The sequence below is a fragment of the Patella vulgata genome, chromosome 3 (genome assembly GCF_932274485.2).
Source record: "Patella vulgata chromosome 3, xgPatVulg1.2, whole genome shotgun sequence".
NCBI lineage: Eukaryota > Metazoa > Mollusca > Gastropoda > Patellidae > Patella > Patella vulgata.
Window position 1 is genome coordinate 188,939 of NC_065881.2, and position 22,296 is coordinate 211,234.

Consider the following 22,296-nt stretch of genomic DNA (forward strand, 5'->3'; position numbering starts at 1 on the left):
AGATCATTTGAACTTTAAGGTTCACAACTTGGCCTACACTTCTGATCGCAGCATCCCAAGATAACCGTGAAATAGGTAATTCATCCAACTCCATGTAATGTTTATTGGTTGTAATTTAGCGGTAGATAGTAAAAGTAACGTCTAATTGTTCTGACGGGATTATTTATGTCCAGTAGTCTACTAGGAACTATTTACATCTGATTTTCGTCTTGTTAAGATTAAGTGTGATATTGTCGTTTGATCGCAGTTTCAATGTCCGTTTTATTGTTGCTTATTACCATACTGTATTACATTCAACGATTCTGCTTCCTGGACTCGTGAATTCTGTCTGGTTAACGATGCCCAGGTAGATTTACGGGCTTAATTGTAGTTCTTTAATCTTTAAACAATTGGTTGATTTGTGACTCTGTGATAATTAAAACATTAATTTAAGATGTTAGACTTTTCGTTTGGTCCCTGTGGTTCACATACCTTGTAGTTTAAATCAGGTAGCTTCAAAGCACTGTTACTTAACTTTGTACAGATTGTATTTTGTGTATAAGAAATTCTGGAATTTTACTTTGACCATGATTGAAGTTTTTGAAAGCTATATGATTGGCCAGCAAACTGCAGGAATATTGATTACTTGATACAGCCAAATTGGTGATGTAGTATGATTGTATTAACTCACGGTGATAAACTTATAATACAGGCACATGTACCAGGTAGTAAGATAGACCTATATTACAGGTGCATGTACCAGGTAGTAAGATAGACCTATATTACAGGTGCATGTACCAGGTAGTAAGATAGACCTATATTACAGGTACATGTACCAGGTAGTAAGATAGACCTATAATACAGGTACATGTACTTGTACCATGTAGTAAGATCATCGTAAACTGCAGGAATACAGAAGCTAGGACTTGTACCAGTATAGTATGCCCTATACGTACAGAAACTATGACTTTTAACGGTGTGGATATCAAATGAAACAGTATTATATATATATATTAAAGTACATAAAGTACAAGTGCTTCTATGTTTTCGGGTAGTTAAAAAATCAACCACTTGTACTTCTTCAATCTGTTATTCATCAAATGATAAACTAGCTGTCTGATATTAATTGAGCATCGTTAACTAATTAAACATTATACAGTTTTATATACATGTAGAATAATCAATTACCTTGGTTATAAATTATATAAAAAATACAACAAAAAGTATATAATACATAATATGACGTACTAGCTATAGTATGTTGATGAAGTAAGATTAAAACCAACTATAAACTGTGTTGATGTTTTATACCAGACTTCTGGTTTCTGGTTTTAGCTGCTGTAAACAATTCATCATTCTTGGCGCCGAATATCGGTAGAAAATAATATCAGGAATCATGGAAGAATTAAACAGATTCTAAACGTATCCACAACAACCGACTGAAGGATATTTTTATTTGATGTGGTGATCATCTGCAGAGCTAATTGGGAAATAGCAGACTCAAATTCTCATCACAACATCCCCTAATTATAAAAATAAATCCCTAGTCATCGTTTTCACGTGGCTGGATTTCTTAAACGTGTTATATTCTATAAAAACATAATCTCCAAAAGATTTTCTCTTGTCTTTAAGCATAGTTTTTTGTTGAACTCCATCCCAATTTATGATATCATCCTCTGTATACCAGTGAAGCTCTTCCTTTATCCTCCCTCTTTATAACAATTATATTGTGTTCTGCTCTTTTCTTCCATTCTGTTTTTAATTTCTCAGCAAATTAAAATTTATTATTGTTTGGTTTGATTTTCGAACCTGGTTTCTGCATATCACAGTGTTGCAGAACACTAGGGACCGGGTATCATTCAGATTTGATGAAAAAAGGAAAGAAACTGAGCTTACCATCTATAATCTAATACTCATATTCAGTTAATAGATTGCCATGCAGAAAATGTTAAATACCATCAAGATTCATCAAAAACCGCCCAGTTTGTGCTACCGTTTAGTTTGACATCGGTTGTCTAGTTTATGAAACTAAATGGTCATAAACTAAATGGTCATAAACTAGATGACCGATGTCAAAACTAAATGGTGTTTCTTAAACTAAACGGTGGCACAAACGGGGCGGTTTTTGATGAATCTTGATGGTATTTAATACTTTCTGCATGGCAATCTATTAACTGAATATGTGTATTAGATTATAGATGGTAAGCTCAGTTTCTTTCCTTTTTTCATCAAATCTGAATGATACCCGGTCCCTAGTGTGTGTATCCCACTAAGATAATGTTACAGGGCCCTTATTCATGAAAACTTAAACTAAGATACAATCGAAATTTTAAGAAATACTGCAATTCGATTGGTTGACCAGTAAAATCAATTTGCATATATCCAATGAAGTTGCAGTATTTTCTTAAAATTTCGGTTGTAACTTAGTTTAAGTTTTCGTGAATAAGGGCCCTGTCCACAGTGAGCAGTTTAAATAACAAACATAGTTTTATATTCATACAATGTAAGGGTTTAGGTAAAGACATTTTGCAGGATATTTATTCAAGCGTAAATCCTTTTAAACCCAATAGGTCACACTTGTTTAATTCTTTGATATATAAGATAGCCACTTAAGTCACATGTGCAAGGTTTAATTTAAAATCTGAAACGAAAGGCTTCAAACAAGAGCAGACCAGTTCTTTTTGTTTTAAAATAGTTTTTCTGCGGATATTATCAATTATATTTTACAATTCTTGGGAGAACTTAACAAACAAATGACTCATCATATCAATATTATTACCTGTATTATTACCTGTATTCACATGTATGAATTATTGAATTGATTTCTTCCTATGACCTGCTTGTTGGAGTACAGGTGCTTTGTTATAAGTTTTAACAGTTGAATTGAAGGTTTATTTATATCACCGGCGTGTTTGTGGGCTATTCTGGTTCGAATATGCACCCAGGTGATACATATGTACATATGTAATATTTCATACATATGGATGAGCTAGGATTGGGGGTGTATAGCTCATTACTGGAGAAGTATTCTGGTGAAGGCGGTCACTGTTCATTAAAAGTCCAATTCCAAATTCATTTCAATATTACTTTATATACAGTTTTAAAAATACATTATTTACAAATTATATACAAGGCATTCGATCTCCTTGTCTGTGTGTCTCTAATTTAATCTGCCCTCTTGTCTGTGTGTCGAGGTCTTTTAAAGTAACTAATTTGTATACAGACAAAGGACAATGATTTCAACAAATCAAATTAAAGATAAAAATATTGTAACACATCAAATGAAAAGAAGTTAAATAAATATATAAATTTCATTGGTTGAAAGTTTCATAGTGAAATATAATTTATAGGATCTAATAAGCTTTAAGGCATAAAGAATTAAAAAGCATTGACACTTGATTGGCATTGATCAGACTGCATTGTTAACTGTATAAATCTTTGCTCAAGGTTTCTCTTAATAAGCCCACTGGCATCCAAAGATTATAAAACAGTCAAAGCCAATCATGCTTTTAGGCAATTACTTTTTATAGACTTTAAATCAAAATATTAACACTAAAAGTAAAGAAAGACCAAATGATAACCTTACTATTAGCTATATTGTCTATATACTTTAAGAAATAAATTCTGTATATCCTTAAAATAAAATTTGAAAAAGAAGTAGAATTTAGTATCACTATTCGGTGATATATTTCTAATTTAGTTCACTTAAACAGGCATTATGCAAGAGCTAAATCTGTCTGTTACAGGTCTTTCTGTAGACCTTAAATGTTATAAGAACTATTAATCAGACATTTATTAACATGACAAGACTATAAATAGATCAGAGCAGTTCGGCCATTTAATGATTTAATGTAAAATGTTGAAGCGAGGCTAAGCCTTGAACAACCCGTATGGGGTCTAATATATAAACGCTCAGAATAAAGTAATTTGAATAAAATTTCCAATGTATTCATTATCATTATCAATTTTTGAACTATTATAGCAGGAACAACCAACTTTTTATCTAAATCTTACATAATGCATGTATAATATAGCAACATGTATATCCTTGTTTGTCTCTATGACAACAGTTTGGGTATTTCTGATTAATACCGGTACGCTGTTCAGATGCTTATTTTTAAACCAGTTTAAATTCTCCAGGGTTTTTAAGACAGCATCAGGGTGCGTTCACTATAAGCCAAACCAGTTTAACTATTTTGACGTCTTCGGTCAGAGGTTAGCTACGCTCAGCTTAAGCGTCTGAATGGGCTATTAGTTCACTTCATCTGAGTTCATGTAGCTAAGACGTTTTAATTGTACTTTAAGATTATTGTTTGTATTTTTCGAGTGACAGGGACATACATTAGTTTTATAAGGTAATTGCATTTCGCTATTTCTATTTTACCTTGTTCAGGTCACTTCATTTAGTTACAAGGAGTTCACAAACAATGTGTTGTACTTGTACTTCATATTCACCGAGTCAGAGTTAAACCCTATATAGGCTATCATTCATTCTGTTGATTTGGCTAGAGAACAGGTAAATAAAGATATAATCAGTCTACAAGTTATATATATATATAGATAATCTGTTTGCTTAATAAACTATATGTGGGGGTGGAGACAAGAATTTCACTGATTCACCTAAAACCATTCAGTCATTGTATCCTGTATCGGTATAGATTAGTCACGCTGGCTCTCAGTTTAACACTAGGTTTTATATTATCATCTATATGTCAGACTACCGGTACACTAGCTGGTCGTAGACGCAGTTTAACACTAGGTTATAATATTATCATCTATATCAGACGATACTAGCCGGTCGTAGACTCAGGTAAATCTTTATATGTTCTTATGTTGTTTAAAACATAAAAGTTTTATAATGTGTACCAGTAATTACAGGTGATTTTATAATAACCAGTCAGGTATATACAGTTATATTACTCAGGTAAACTTCTATGTAATGTATATATGTTATGGGAAAGGTGTATTTTTGGGAGAATCTTGTCAAGTTGTACGTGTTTTTAAGGATATTATTGTTGTGTTGGATATCATTGTAAAGTTGTGTTTGTTGGATATTATTGCGGAGGAGGTATAAAGGTTTCTTCTAAATTATTTATACAAACATCATGTGTAGAATTAGGTATATTTTTCGAACTTCTGAAGCTACATGACAATTATTTATTTTGAAGATCCACATATCTAATAATTTGATGTACTTTTCAACCCTTTCTGTGATATTATTCTCGAGTTATCATAAATGCTGATGTAGCAAAATTTTAACTAAAGTAGCATAATTTTAATTCTTGTTATTCAGGATGAAATTATCTTGGCTCGGTGTCAGATATCTGAGTCTTATGTTTGTATTTTTAAAACAAAGATACCCAAGAACAAAAAAACATTGCTGACCTTTCTAACCTTTTAGTGTACATTCCTCAAATATTTCAGTTACACCCATTTTACTCTTAAACATATAAGATGAGTTTTGTCATTAATTCGTCTCTTCGTTGACAGGTATTTATATTACAGGTATTTATCTGATTCTTGTTGTTAAAATATACAGGTATTTATCTGAGATCTGTTAAATGTTTTGTTGTTAAAATATACAGGTATTTATCTGAGCTCTGTTAAATGGATTGTTGTTGATTCTACACCTGTACCTATAACATATATATTGTCGTTAAAATATACACCTTGACATTAAGACAAACTTGTGTTTTTATATCGGCCTACCTGTAATCGGCCTACCTGTACCCAGTAGATTAAAGTACAAATACTTTATTTCTCTTGACATGTATACTGACATTTAAAAATACACAAACTTCACCCTATTCTACATTAGTTTAAATATTTTACCTGTAAAATATAAATGAATGACCTGTATAAGGTGTTACATATTTTACCTGTATAAGGTGTTAAATATATTCATACTTTCAGTATGTACTTCAACTTCATACAGTCTTTAGGGCACCATGTAGACAAATCTAGGTTAATTAGGGGCTAACAAATGGTTCGATATTGTATTTCAATAATTTGCTTGTGCTTAAGGGTTAGGGTTTGGGTCTTTAGCAGTGTACGTGCTCTGTTTTAATAATAACACAAACTTTAATATTACAAAATGATTAAATTTATTAAATAACAGGTGCTTGCTCACTGTTCAGCTGTTATCTAAGAAACCTCACAAATATTTACTGCCCTCGTTTCCCGCTTGTGAGTGGTGCAGGGGACAGGAGATGTCAAGTCCTGTGTACACGTCTATGTGCATATAAAAGATGTCAAGTCCTGTGTACACGTCCGTGTGCATATAAAAGATGTCAAGTCCTGTGTACACGTCCGTGTGCATATAAAAGAACCCTTGAAAGACAAAATTACTCTCAAATCAAATTACATGACGTATGCACATTATTGGAACATTTTATTCGGTAAAGTAGGATACTAAAGCTCTCTTCATTCCATGAACTAGCAGTCAAGACTTACACTCAAGTTGAAAATAAAATCCAATATTTATCATGCAGTTTTTTATGTTTTGTTAATAGAATGTCTTCAATTTAATGGAAATCAGATAATAGGATGAACTGGATATTTCATTTACACGTTCCCTGGCATCTTGAACCCATTCTCTGACAACTTGAACATGTACGTTCCCTGGCATCTTGAACCCATTCTCTGGTAACTTGAACATGTACGTTCCCTGGCATCTTGAACCCATTCCCTGACAACTTGAACATGTACGTGCCCTCGCAATTTGAACCCATTCCCTGTATGTTCACGCGCAACTTGAACCAGTTTTGAACAGAAACATAGGATATTAAACCCTATAATATTTGACTGATATTCCATTATATCATTTGTTGATGTCAGACAGGAGTAGGACAGTAAAACCCTATTTCATTTGATCGATGTTTGAGTATTACCGTCTTGGTGAAAGATAAAATACAAGTATAAGATGGAGATCTGGTGTTATGATAATCTTATAAACATGTTCGTTCATGTAGGATGAAGGTTAAATTATTTCTCTTTTATTTGATGTCAAGTTGACGATAAAATATTAGTTTCCTGGCTGCTACCAATTCATGTTTCAATTTAACAATATTCCTTGATGAATTTGATCGTTCCGAGATGAGAAGAACACTTCAATAATCAATATATTTTGTTATTTGGCGTCCATCAAGGGGGATATTATCGTTCTTCTTGTTATTTGGGCTTGAGTGAGTGTTTTGAAGTTTTTTGATCTGTGGAAACCTTTGTGATATCCGCCTCCATGCACTTGGATTATCGGAATATAATATTTGTGATTTGGATGTAAAGATAACAGTTTGAGGAAATAGTTTGGTTATTTTAAAGATTGATTATAATATTTTGTTTGGTTTACAATCCATCATGTCACCAGGTCATGTTGATATATCTGAAGAATAAAATATTGATGATGATCACTAAGGCTTACATTTACATTGCAATTAAACTGCAATCACAGACTTGAAAAGTGTGTGCCATATAGTGTGTGTGCCATATAGTGTGTGTACTATGTAGTGTGTGTGCCATGTAGCACTGTGTGTACCATGTAGTGTGGGCCATATAGTGTGTGTACCATGTAGTGTGTGTGCCATGTAGCACTGTGTGTACCATGTAGTGTGGGCCATATAGTGTGTGTACCATATAGTGTGTGTACCATGTAGTGTGTGTGCCATGTAGCACTGTGTGTACCATGTAGTGTGGGCCATATAGTGTGTGTACCATATAGTGTGTGCACCATGTAGTGTGTGTCCATGTAGCACTGTGTGTACCATGTAGTGTGGGCCATATAGTGTGTGTACCATATAGTGTGTGTGCCATGTAGTGTGTGTACCATGTAGCACTGTGTGTACCATGTAGTGTGGGCCATATAGTGTGTGTACCATATAGTGTGTGGGCCATGTAGTGTGTGTACCATGTAGCACTGTGTGTACCATGTAGTGTGGGCCATATAGTGTGTGTACCATATAGTGTGTGTGTGCCATGTAGCACTGTGTGCCATGCAGTGTTTGCCATGTTGTTTGTGCCTGCAGCATCTTTTTTTATGCTTCTTACAATTTCAAGTGCCAAGGATTCTTTTACTTTTGTATCCAAATGACTTGATGTTGGTCCTCGTCGGACTCCTGTGTCCTATACCACTGTTGTTCTTCATCAGACTCCTGCGTTCTGCACCACTGACAAGGGAAAAGGGTTAGGGTTAACTGGGTCCTACACCACTGACAAGGGAAAAGGGGCTGAAAAAATCCTGAGGAACTTTCTTGGTCGACACCGGGATCAAATCTCTTGAAAAACATATTTTAATGCTTACTAAGAATCCATTCACTTGATTTAATGGGGTTTTTTGTTTTGTTTTTTTTTTGCAATGGGTGTAATTTATGTTTTGCCCACAGGTTTGTCTTGATGTTTTTGTTTGTGTGTTTTGCCCACAGGTTTGTCTTGATGTTTTTGTTTGTGTGTTTTTCAGTCTTCCTGGATTATAATAATCATAGTGGAATCGGCCCTGGAAATAATCAAATAATGAAATCAGAATTTGAATTGATTATAGTTCAATAAATAACCTGTTCAGGCTAATGTTTGTTTTGAACGTTAAGTTTGTAGAATTTATTTCAGGTTTATTTGAATTGCAAATGGCTGATAGAATTTACTGTTCTAGGTTTTTATTTGGGAGACTGTAATTTTGATTGCTTTCTCATTTACAGAAAATATATTTTTTCCTATTTGTAAAGAATGAATAATGGATTTGTTTTGGAAAGTATTCAAAAATGTGAATGCCATTCTTGACTCATTTAGAAGAACTTTCTATAACTCAGTGAAAATGATTATAGTTTTTGTAAATGAATGAAGTAGGTGGTTTGAGTTAAGAAAATAAAATGGAATTCTAGAAACTTCATCTTTATTCTATTAGGAGGAGTACTGTGCATTGAGACTGTTAGGTTTCATATTAATGATGGCTAAATATTAATCGGCAACCACTACCATTGGTGGAGCCACGGTTGACTTGCTAACCTTGAAGGGTCCTGTGTTCGACAACCGCTACCATTGGTGGAGCCACGGTTGACTTGCTAACCTGGAAGGGTCCTGTGTTCGACAACCGCTACCATTGGTGGAGCCACGGTTGACTTGCTAACCTGGAAGGGTCCTGTGTTAGATCCCCGAGTTGGCCCAGAAAGTTCACAGTCGAAAAGTCTACCCTGTGTACACATTGGCATGCACTTAAAAGGTTCCTTGGCAGTTGAGATTTAATATAGGAGTGGGCCATAGTGCCATTGTCTGGACAAAATTCACCATATAGCACACTGTATGGTACACTGTATGGTAAACTGTATTGGTGATGCCATTTCTTTAATAACTCCCGACTAACAATGGGACTACCTCCTTTAAATTATAAACTTATGTCCGCTCTCTGTGACTCTCTATGTCATTTGCATTTTCTGTAAAATATAAAATTATCACTCTAAAGTGTAGTCCAATTGATTATTTAACATGTAAAAAAACAATGCTACATTCTCCTGGCTTGGAGTTGATCGTATTTAAAACAGGTACATCAATTTGTTTCATAGTGAGCTGGATAGATCGAGGGAATTTCAATTGATCATATCTGTGTTATAACTGAATGGAAATGAATCAGTTTTCAACTGATATTCCTAGATTAAGCTTTAAAGTAGCTAAGTCTCTAACTCAATATCATCCAAAGTCTTTGACATTCAAAACACAAATTATTTGTCAATTTAAATCAACATTGATGTTGTGATCTCACCGGGAAAAGGTAGGCTTCTGATATCCAATATTTAAGACAAAATAAACATTTAAACATTTTACCATGGGTACAAGGCTAGACATATTCAAAAAGTCATGTCAAATGGTGACGCCAGACTCTTATCTGGAGAGCAGGATTAGTCACTAAAATCATTAGTGAATTAGATATAAACATCAGCATTTACTTTAGGGAGCACCTTTTAAAGTCATTTTTATTTAAATACTGTTACAGACCAAGCTTAGGGGCCTGCCTCTGATATTATTAACCCCCTTTAATGATTTAGAGTCATTTGATTAGGCTATTTACTGATCCCCTATAATGGTTGTTTGATGTTGAAGTAATTTTATATCAATTATGACCAACAGGTAAATATCGTTAACTACCTGTAAATTATTGGTGATATTAATCTGTAGTTTTATCAGAAACGTGATTGATTGTTAATCAATGTCAGGATATTTAACTGGGGATTGTAAAATCTGTTAATTTGTTTGTTAATTGATTTAAGATATTAAAGCAGGGAATAAAAACCACTTGAGTCACTGACGGTCAAGTTAACCATTGGACCACCTGTAACACTAATAACATATATATACCGTTCAGACACTTATTTCTAAACCAGTTCATGCAGGCCGGAGGGCCTGACAAGGACAGCTGTCTAGTCATTCGGATGGGACAATAAACCGAGGTCGCGTGTATAAATTGGCGTGCACGTACAAGATCCCTTGGCAGCTGGAATTCAATATATGAGTAGGCCGTAGCGCCGCTGCCCGGGCAAAATTTCCCTCATAGCACACTGTATGGCGTATGCCCGTCTTCATTAGCCCAGTTTAGGAAAAAAACAGTAGGACGTTAAACCCCATTTCATTTCATTTCTAAACCAGTTCAAAATCACTGGGGTTTTTAAGACAGGTCGTGTTGCATTCACACGTACTATAAGCCAAACCAGTTTAACTATTCTCACCGCTTCGGTCGGAGGTTAGAGTTAACTATGCATGGATAGCTTCGTATTCCTTATTCGGTTCTTGCACCAGGCTTGCAAGCTTTCAATAACACTGGCACTGCATGACGCTGCCATATTCCCAAGAATGTAACTTATTGCGTACTGCACATGTCGAAAGCGACCTGGAGACGGGGTGCTGGAGCCGAGATCTTTACGCCAACCCATTCAGACGACCAACTTGAACCAGTTTAAAATAATAAGCCTTCTTCAACAGGTAGTGAGCTGGGGTGTTTAAACTGGTTTATTTGCCCCACATTTATGTTCAGATGACAAAGTTAAATTGGTTTAACAATCCCCAGTGTTTTCAAACCAGTTCAACTTAAGTGTCTGAACGGGCTATTAGATTATAATAGACCATATTTTATAGGAAATTAGAGGGTTTTATTACAGTGACAAATTAACAGTATCGTATAGATAAAGCAAAAACTCCTTTAGATACTGGAGGCAAGATAAGAAACATTTGTCAACCATTAATTTGGTAATAAAACTTAACAAGGTTTCTAGAAAAAAAAAATGTCTTGCTTGACCAAGCGTATAATAGATGATTTTATTCAGTAGTGTAACATTTATAAACAAATAGATTAAATGAAATAGGGTTTAAGTCCAACAGTGGGGTGATATAAACAAATATAGAGGGGTGGGGTGATGTAGAGGGGTGGGGTGATATAGACGAGTATAGAGGGGTGGGGTGATACAGACGAGTATAGAGGGGTGGGGTGATATAGAGGGGTGGGGTGATATAGAGAGGTGGGGTGATACAGACAAATGAAATATAGAGGGGTGGGGTGATATAGACGAGGTATTTAAGGATACAATATATTTTGTGTCAGTAAATTATTAATGGTTATTATGAGGAAACATTTCAAGACCACATGGCCCATTAACACCAGGAAAACTCTTCATATTTTTCAATGGATAGTTGCACCCTTGTTTTATGAAATACTGATAAAAGAATGTGCTATACGTGTTGTAATGGTTATATTTAATAATGATGAACCAATAGAATTTAGATAAAATGTATCTGAACTCATGTTGAGGTGATTGTCAGATATTGATTATAAGTCTGACATTCTAAAACAAATCAAAAAATATCTTGTAAATGCATTGATAATACTGTTGAACAGTGAAATGAAATGAAATATTCTTCTCCACCCTTCATTAATCTGTGCTGCTCCCTGTGCCATCTTTAGTAGCCGTGAACCAAATTGATGGGCCTGTTTTAAATCCAATAAAATCCAAGCCAGCTGCCATTTTGATTTTGTTTTATTAATGAAATTTTAAGTAATCAAGCCGAATATGTGTGTGTATATATATATATATATATATATATATATATATACGTAATAGCAAGGATTGTACCGTTAGTAATTTGATATTTTACCAAAAATTGAAATCATACCTTGTTATTTTATATTAATAACATTATGGTTATTTTAATACTGATTATGTTGCTACGGTGATTATTATATAAACAATCAGGTTTCTAGTGATACAAGGTAATCACGAAATCACAATTACGTTTATTATGAACAGAGATCATGGAGTGCGCTGTTATCGTGATTCATCCAGTAAACTCCTGAGAAACTTTGATAGTCTGCTTGACAATAAAAACATGTCGTCATGAATAATCAGGAACACCACATGGCCGTTATTTAACCAGGAAATACACAATGATTTTTATCTTGAACGTTGTAAAGTTTTATCATTTTCATTCATATATTTCGTTAATGCAGTTGATTTGAGTAGGAAGGTAGGATTTGCTATTTATATAATTTTTTGTTCTGGAAAGATTAGTATTTCCAGTGGTTTGCACTTTTTGTGGATATGATTGCTACTTAAGAATTAGAAACTAGTTCTGTACATTTTGTATTCTTCTTCTTTATGAGACATGCTTAAGAAAACAACTTTCTGTTCTACAAGTGGAAATAGTTAAATATTTCCTAGCAAAATCAGGAAGTGGTCAAACAGACCTCCATGTACACCAGCCAGGAGATCTTAGGTTTGATCCCGACGTTTGCCAAGTTTCTTGTGTAAAATAGCTTTTTTTAAAATACAGATGTGACGTCACCCTTTGATGTTGGGGTATCAAATAAATCGTATGGGCAAATTGCCAATCGTACATTATTTATACTAGTGAAATATTGGACTATAAAAGCATGTGCGGAGTGTCTGTATTTTAAGTCGTTTAATGGTCTCGAGCTAAGACATTGCGCAATATATTGAAACAACAACCTCTTATTACGTCACTCTTGTTGTTTCAATATATTAATGTCTCGCTCTCGACCATCATCCGCTTCCATAGAGATGATATCACAAACAAATGATTTTCATGTATTGTTTCTCCTTTTATATCAGTGGTTTTTAATGGAAGGATCACTGTCTTTAAGACCGGATAGAAAACTGAGTTCTCCTGTAAACAGTGACATGTCTGAATTTGAAATAAGAGTAGGCTGCAGTGAACAATACTATTGAACTGTATAAACAATGTTATCGAAGGTTATTTTATATAAATGAGGATTGACAGATTAATTTTCTAGCCAATCAACTTCACTGACAATTTGTCAGACATGGTAAATACGATACCACGGTAGATATACGTGATTTATTGATCAGAAAATCTTGATCAATTATATTATATCTTTAAAGTCTGTTTGTATTCGTCTTGTGGGGAGTATACACTATTTTGACCCAAACCCTAATAATAACTTGTTAACCCCTATTAGAATCAATTTAAACCAATTAAAGTAACAAAATGAAAGTGAAATGAAATGGGGTTTGCCGTTGTCAGGGCAAAATTTCCCTCATAGCACACTGTATGGCGTATGCCCATCTTCATTAGCCCAGTTCAGAGCAAAAAAGTAGGACATTAAACCCCATTTCATTTCATTTCGGTGTTTTAATTGTGATTTGGAACTTGTCCGAAACCATAGAAACCAGCTCTCAGATTATTTACCGTCTTGTGTTTCATGTTTATTTCAGTCGAAAATAAAAACAAAACAATCCAATATCCACGACTTTTTATATATTTTGATTACTTGGTTGATGATTACTGCTATATATAGAATTCATTAATTTCTTATCAAAATGTCTGCCTGCGAACTGTTGTGGAATTTTCTGCAGATTTTCTGACAGAAATGTTCTGTGTTGTATATTTTTCGTGTTTTCTGCGTCTTTTTATTCCAGTCTATAAGATCAATCAAAAGAATCGGTTAACGCAAACCGTTAACGCGATTTAATCATCAAAGCCACCTCGTCTCGTTTCTACGTTTAGTCAGGAAGACATATAATAACACTCATGATAATAACAAAAAGGTGTCTGGTCGTTTGTCGGCTATTTAATAACTTTATGGAATATTTATGACCGAGTGTCGATAATTAATCCTGTCTTTCATCAGCCTGTTACTGTAATTATTATATTGACCGGAGAGCGGTAAAACTACGCCAACCTGTGGATCATGTGTTTGGTTTGATTGGATATTGGGTAAGTGAGATATCTGGTTGTGTGAGAAGAGAAAATGATGGAAGTTAATATGGTATAGTTGTTACTCAATCATCTCATAGTTGAGTTAATCATATCACCAAGGTTCTATCAGTGGTACCAAACTCTATCAGTGGTATATAGTCACGTATTAACGAAACTCGTTGAGTTAAACATATCACCAAGGTTCTATCAGTGGTACCAAACTCTATCAGTGGTATATAGTCATGGATTAACGAAACTCGTTGAGTTAAACATATCACCAAGGTTCTATCAGTGGTACCAAACTCTATCAGTGGTATATAGAAACTCAAATTGATTAATATTCTACTGGAGAACAGGTAGATGTGAAATTATGCAACCTCAAACCAGTTTTTTTAGTGAAATTGTACAAGCTCGAACAGTTTTCTACCTTAAATTGTGAAATTTTGCAAACCAGGTTTCTAAGTTTGGTAAGTTAGATTGTGCAAGCTCAAACCAGTTTCCTTATCGGTTTTATTTTCATCTTTAAGTTCCATTTTTCAAACTGGAAATTTTTGTTATGAGGTCTTAGTTTTATTGATCTGCACTGATTGGGAAATTTTCCCCGGACAGCAGCGTTTCTTTATACTCCTCATCAATTTCAAGGTGTCAAGGATGTTTTCTATACGTCAGGGTTTATGGACTATCCTAAGTAAAGGTCTCCTTATGACACCATATCTATCAAATGGATTAAACTTTAATTGTCAGGTATTTGGACCCCATTGAAAATAAACAACAGATGTTATATACGTCAGGCTTTATGGGGCTCCTAAGTAAAAGTCTCTTCATGACACCATACCTATCATACTTCTCTATTCTCGTCTCATTTTACTTTCACAGCACATAGTTCTTATTTCATATCTAGCCTATATTATTTATTGTCATGTTGTAACCTTTACTTGAAGAATACATAGATAAATCAGGAGTCTTTTACGTGCGCGCCGATGAGTACATCAGACCAGGGTTTTTGTACTACAATGTATCTGAATGACTTTCATGGCTTGTTTCAGAAAACGACATTAACCAACATTTGATTATTTTTCATGTGTTTCCTCGAACACAATGATTACTCTCCATTGACTTTCTATCATGATGTGTTATAATAACCTTTAGAAATATCATCCCATGACCTGACATTATTCATACAGTACAACAAATTGTCAAAAACAATTTCACTAACATTAAAAGTAATAAATGAAATTGCAGCAGTTTTATCAATTACTGATATTAAAGTTATAATGGAATTGATATTTATTATAATTCTCTTTTTGTAAAAAAAAACAAAACTTACCAACATATTTCTGTAATGCTAACAGTGGTTTTTGTAGATAAAACAAAAAAACTTTTGATTTTGAACTATAATTACGGAATTTATTAGGAGTAACAATGATTCTCTTGTGATAAGGAGCCATGTTGGCTCGGTGAGTAAGAAGTTGACTCACTTACTAGGTGGTCCGGTGTACAATCACAGTAATGACTAAGAAAGTCCATTAAGATTTTCCGGCAGGGTTCCTCCTTGTTAGGGGTGGAGAATGGAGGGCCTGGCAGGGTATCCTTAACTTCATTACACTAGCAACCCACCGCCCCTTCAAACATATATTGTGTAACACCTAAATACGTTTTGTGGTTGATGCAGTTACCATAAAACTGGATAATCAAGACATTGTTTATGATCGTAACAATAGTAGTAACGACAATGATTGTATCTCTAATATCTACTGTTGATCAGATTAACTGTTGCTCGCTCGCTTCGTTAATGTAAAGATTGACTGATTTCAAAGGCTGTTATCAGATGATTTTATTATGTTGACTGTTCATATGACTAAATATTTACCTAGGGGATGCTTGATTAAATATATTTATAAATTGTCTCTAGAGGAATGTGTTTTATGTCGGATATCTGATTATCTTTACACTAATGCCAAACAATGGCCTCTTTGATGTTCTGTGTATATAGTTTTGTCATGGATTTTACCTTCTGTATATTGCACAGGCCTGGAAATGACAATTTGTGTTTGTAGTTTGTCACTGAATATATATAACTCCCTCATTTGTAACTCCCTCATTTGTAACTCCCTCTTTTGTAACTCCCTCATTTGTAACTCCCTCTTTTGTAATTCCCTCTTTTGTAATTCCCTCATTTGTAACTCTCTCATTTGTAACTCCCTAATTTGTAACTCCTTTATTTGTAATTCCCTCATTTGTAACTCTCTCATTTGTAACTCCTTTTTATGTAACTCCCTCATTTGTAACTCCCTAATTTGTAACTCCTTTATATGTAACTCCCTCACATGTAACTTCCTTATTTTATATTGTGTTGAAGATGGATTCTATAAAGAACCATGAAAATCAATAAAATTGCTGATGACAAAACATGTGGTTAAATTAATAAGCGAGCGTATTTCTACATATTGTGCTGTCAGTGTGTATCTAGGGAAAAAGTCCGCTCCCCCCCCCTCCACACACTGCCACCCCACGCCATCCCCAAAAAAGAGATAAATTATCTGGCCCTTATTTTATCTCTCATGGAATGATTATTCACTAAATATCTGTCAATAAGGAGGGAAAATGACCCATTTTTTTAATGTGATTTTTTGATCTAGTAGGCATAGTCAACTTTTGATTTGTTCAGCTCGACCCATTTCCCAGGTCAAAGCAATCCTGGATTAAATCAACCTCTGACATTTCATCTGTCTCGGAAATATTAGTCTACCAGTAACCCTTACCTAATTAGTAATTACTCATTTAATTATTTTTTGGTAGAGGTCTGAGCCTACTAGACATTGTCCGTTAAGTTCGGCCAGGGTAGAGGTCCCAGTCTACCAGACATTATCTGTTTAGTTCGGCCATTAGTTATTCAGCCTACAGCTCCTACTTGTTATAATGAAATAAGATATACCATGTCTATTGATTGAATAGTGTGTTTAATTGTCTGTATAATTTTAGCTGAATCGACAAATTGTCTGTAGTACAATATATATATAGAGTAGTCTAGTTGTAATATACTCTAGGTACTGGGTATCCGGGAACTATTGTCTTATAGAAAATAACACATCATTGCATCATCCACATGTTGATCTCTCATTTCCAAATTTAACATTCACACCATATAGATTTAATATTGTGATTTACTAAAATTCCCAACAGATGACTGATGTAATAAATGTGGCCCCCATACACTGGTGTAATGACGGTGCTCCCAATAGACTGGTGTAATGACGGTGGCCTCAAAAGACTGGTGTAACGAAGGTGGCCTCAGTAGACTGGTATATATTTGCACAGTTTGATATTTGATGTATAGAAATGTTCACTTGTCACTGTGACCCAGTCTTCAATTGTTATATATAAATAAATATCGTCCAGTAATAGATATAGGTTCTATGGATGTTATGATAAATATCGTCCAGTGATATATGTTCTGTAGATGTTATAATAGATTCCCATGGATTTTATTTATGTATTTAAACAACAACAATCACATAAATACAGCAGATATATTTTAATATCATCATTTACAATTATCTACAGTATAAAAGATATTTATCTTAAACATACATTATACAACAGCTAAATCTGACAATTGCAGGTCCTTCTTTAGGCCTGAAATGTTATCTAAATTATTAATTAGACATAAATTAGCTTATCCAGACCATAATCAACTCATAATCAAGCCTGCGATATTTACTGGATTAGAACCCAGTCTGCTGCTTCTGATTAAATCAAAAAATGGATATTCGAGACTATGTTTTTTATCATACCGACTTTAGTAATGATGATCGAGGGTAGGCCCAAAATTCAATCGCTAAATTCTTGGTTTCAGCAAATTCCCTTTACTTTATCTAGTTTTTAACTATTATAGTGAGAACTGCCAGATCTTTATCTAATCTCCCATAATGTATCCTTAGTTGTAAATGTTAAATATAAGAATTATGGCCAGACATGTGAAGGCTGTATACAGACCGGGCCATGGACAATCTGAAGGCTGTATATAGACCGGGCAAGGTGAAGGCTGTATATAGACCGGGCAAGGTGAAGGCTGTATATAGACCGGGCAAGGTGAAGGCTGTATATAGACCGGGCAAGGTGAAGGCTGTATACAGACCGGGCAAGGTGAAGGCTGTATAGTTGTTAGAATGGGATGAAATAGTGTGCCCTTAAAAGATCCCTTAAAAGATCCCTTGACAGTTGGAATTCGATATAAGAGTAGGCTGTAGCGCCGCTGTCCAGGAACAATTTCTGTCATAGCATAGCACAATGTATGGCATATGCCCGTCTTCATTAGCCAAGCTGGACCAGAACAGTAGAACGTTAAAGCCCATTTCATTTCATTTTGTAATTTAGAAATAAAAATACAACAATTGATTTTCCTTGGCACTGAAAATGGTCAATAAAAAATAAAAACATTTACACATCTGTGGCAACCTGAATGAGATAAAGTGAATTTCTGTAAATATGATAAATTAATAAATGGCACCAGAATATTGGTTTTATAGGGAAGATTAAAACTTCTTTGATTGGAATTTAGAAATTGAACATATTAACACAAGGTACAATTTTATGGATACACAATTACTGAGTTTAATACTAAGCGAATACTCTCGTCTTTATCAAGCAAATGATACAAATAATGACGAGAGTATCCACGTCGAAATGTCGCTTTCTATTAAACTCAGTAAATTGTGTATCCATAAAATTGTACCTTGTGTTAAGACTGAAACTAACTGAACTACCATGTCTCATATCAATAAATCCCTGTCTTTATTTATAATTTCAGATCTGTTACTGAGTTTAGGGCGTAGAAATGGTGAAAGCTCCGACCAATTTCCAGCCTATAGATGTCCGAAAGGGCAAACAACAAACCCCTGGTCCTGTTCGTTCACGATACAGGAAGTTTGATATCTATCGTGATGTACAACAGTTTTACCATGTTGATGACCATGCTATTCAGGTAGGCTGGCAATTATTTTTATCTCCCCTCTATCAGTTGAACATCAAAAATCCCTCCCCTCTACAAGACGAACACCAATAACCCCTCCCCTCTACCAGTTGAACATCAATAACCCCTCACTTCTACCAGACGAACACCAATAACCTCTCCCCTCTACAAGACGAACATCAATAACCCCTCCCCTCTACCAGATGAACACCAATAACCCCTCCCCTCTACCAGTTGAACATCAATAATCCCTCCCCTCTACCAGTTGAACATCAATAATCCCTCCCCTCTACCAGTTGAACATCAATAACCCCTCCCCTCTACAAGACGAACACCAATAACCCCTCCCCTCTACCAGTTGAACATAAATAACCCCTCCCCTTTACCAGATAAACATCAATAACTCCTCTCCTTTACCAGTTGAACATCAATAACCCCTCCCCTCTGCCAGTTGAACATCAGTAACGTAACCCCTCCCCTCTATCAGTTGAACATCAATAACCCCTCCCCTCTACCTGCAATAATGGGATACATCTCCATTCAGTCAGTTTATAACTAGTGGTCAGTATTAAACATTTTATATAATTACAATATTACAGGTAGCCCAGACAGACCATGATAATTTTGTTGATTTGATATTTCACCTGGTCTACAGTCAGAATTATCAATCAGATTTAGAAAAAGCCAGGTAAATATTTCTCTATAACAACAATATTTCCGTCTGTATATTGATACCAAATTAGGGCATGATCAAATGATACAAAATTAGGGCATGATCAATATATATTACTCAATGCATTAAAATGCAGATAACAAATGCAGGTTGTCAGAAACAAGATTGTCAGAACCAGGGTTGTCGGAACCAAGGCTATCGGAACTAGGGCTTTCCGAACCAGAACTTCAGTCCCTAACCCCCAAGGCTGTCGGAACCAGGGTTGTCAGAACCAGGGTTGTCGGAACCAGGACTGTTGGAACCAGGACTTCAGTCCCGGGCCCCCAATAATTTGACTAATATGTGTTTATTAGTTAGGGTACAAGCACACACCTGTGGTTCTATGAAAGATTTACGTTACAGCCATCTTCTATAAATATTGATTGATTGGCTTGTTCCAGCATCTGAATGTTGACGTCACATCTGTAGTTTAAGGCAGATGGAGTTAGGATTAGAGTTTGTATTTATTGTTTTATTTATTCCAGGGCTATTTTTCGATGGATGACGTCAAAGAATATGTACACAATTAAATTCAAGGGTAAAGTTAACAGTGGAAGCCCTGAAGAAGTTATTCTCTCTTTTCAAAATAAACAAGGAACATATGCTAGAATATTTGAAACTCTCTGCAGGTTGGTACATAAACATAAGATTACGTCTTAGAGTTAGGGTTTGAAACTGTCTGCAGGTTGGTATATAAACATAAGATTACGTCTTGTTTTCATTTCTGAGATAAACACTTACTGTTACGAGGAGAGAGATGTTATTGCATCAACCAATTTGAGAATCACGATACCTCATTGGTTGAAACTCTTATTTCTATTTACAACTGCCAGGGGATCTTTAACGTGCTGCCAATGGTATACATGGGTTTTTTGTTCCATCCGAAAGATTAGACACTTTTGATTCCTATGCCTTCCTTCCTACACCGGGGGGTTGAATGGCCGAATGGTTAACATGTGCCCGCTGTATCATAAGGTCTGTCATTGAGTCAACTGGCATGGTTTCGATTCCCTGGTTGTATGTGACAAGGAGTAGGGTCGACTGTCCAACCTTGTGGATGTCTCCAGGTCTTCCGGTTTCCTTTCACTGCTAAAGACCCCTACGCGCAAGCAAATTATTGAAATAAAATTGAACCATATGTTTGTCCCGAAATGACCTAGTTTGCGTTGAGTGGACGTTAAACCCCAGTTCTTTCTCTCTCTCTCTCTCCTTCCTACAGCACTGAAAAACTGGAAAAAAAGCCGGAAAATCAAGAGAATTGGTTGAATTCCAGGACATCTTGTCTATTTAGCCATTTTAAATGTATGCTCATACAATTTGTGTATGTAATATTTCGGATATTCAGGACTCCAATGTACTGTTTTAACTGGTTTTTAATATTTCAGATATTCAGGACTCCAATGTACCGTTTTAACTGGGTTTGCGAAAGGTTTGGATTATCGTCCAGGTGATAAATTTAAAGGATCAGAATATAACCACAGTTGGAACGCCATCTTGATCGACGGACAATGGTACCTTGTTGATTCACATTGGGCCACGCGTTATCTTGTCTCTGAGAAAAATCAACCAGAAAATTTGGTGAGTATCTGTTTCTATCTTTAGATTCTCAACAATAAAAGATGTTTGTTATTTGGAGAAATGAAATAGAGTTTAACTGTGTACAGTGCTGCTCTATTCAAGCTAATGAAGGCGGGCATACACCATGTAGGGTGCCCAGACAACGGCATTGCGGACAACGGCATTGGTCTCATCCGAATGGCTTACACACTGTCACTCTGACAATGGGAAAACCAAATCAGAAAATCCTGAGCAATTTTCTCAGTCATTCTCATTTGAGTTGAGAGAGCCACAGTGGTTAAGTGGGTAAGACACTGTCTTGCTAGCCTCAAGGTCGCATGTTCGATCCCTGAATTGGCCGAGAAAGTTCATGGGATTTTCCAACATAGTTTCTCCTTGTCAGTGGTGCGGGACGGAGGGCCTTACAAGGACAGCTATCTAGACGACTTATCAAGGTCCAGTGTATACATTGGTGTGCATGTAAAAGATGCCTTGGCAGTTGGAATTCTAAATAAGAATAGGCCATAGTGCTGCTGTTCGGGCAAAATTTCCCTTATAGCACAATGTATGGTGTATGCCCATTTACATTAGCCCAGTCGGTGCAGAAGAGTAGGACGTTAAACCCCATTTCATTCGCCTTCTACAAGACTCTTAAAACATATTGGAGGGGATGTGAAAATGTTTGGGTGGAATTCTTTGAAGAAAATCAGAACCGATGCAGAAATCAACTGTAGTCTTACACACTTGTTGTTTGGGATTTCCTTATCCAAGCTCCCCAAAATACTAGTCCCAACCCTGACATACATGTATATAGATAGATAAATCAGGGGGAACAACTCCTAATTTTGATGTTTAATTATCTACATAA

General features: G+C 35.3%; 1 protein-coding gene across 3 annotated transcripts in view; it reads left to right on the forward strand.

Moving 5' to 3' along the window:
* Positions 1–22,296, forward strand: part of LOC126816845 (hillarin) — a 55,373-nt gene that overhangs the window by 15,195 nt on the left and 17,882 nt on the right. For 2 of the 3 annotated variants that reach the window (XM_050543611.2, XM_050543616.2), the window contains exons 2-5: positions 18,998–19,171; positions 19,759–19,847; positions 20,357–20,500; positions 21,257–21,449. In XM_050543611.2, the coding sequence (XP_050399568.1) occupies positions 19,025–19,171; positions 19,759–19,847; positions 20,357–20,500; positions 21,257–21,449 (573 nt within the window). In that variant the 5' untranslated portion in view covers positions 18,998–19,024. Of the gene's footprint in view, positions 1–4,662; positions 4,790–18,997; positions 19,172–19,758; positions 19,848–20,356; positions 20,501–21,256; positions 21,450–22,296 lie in introns of those variants that run through there. The other variant, XM_050543612.2, reaches the window with a different exon arrangement.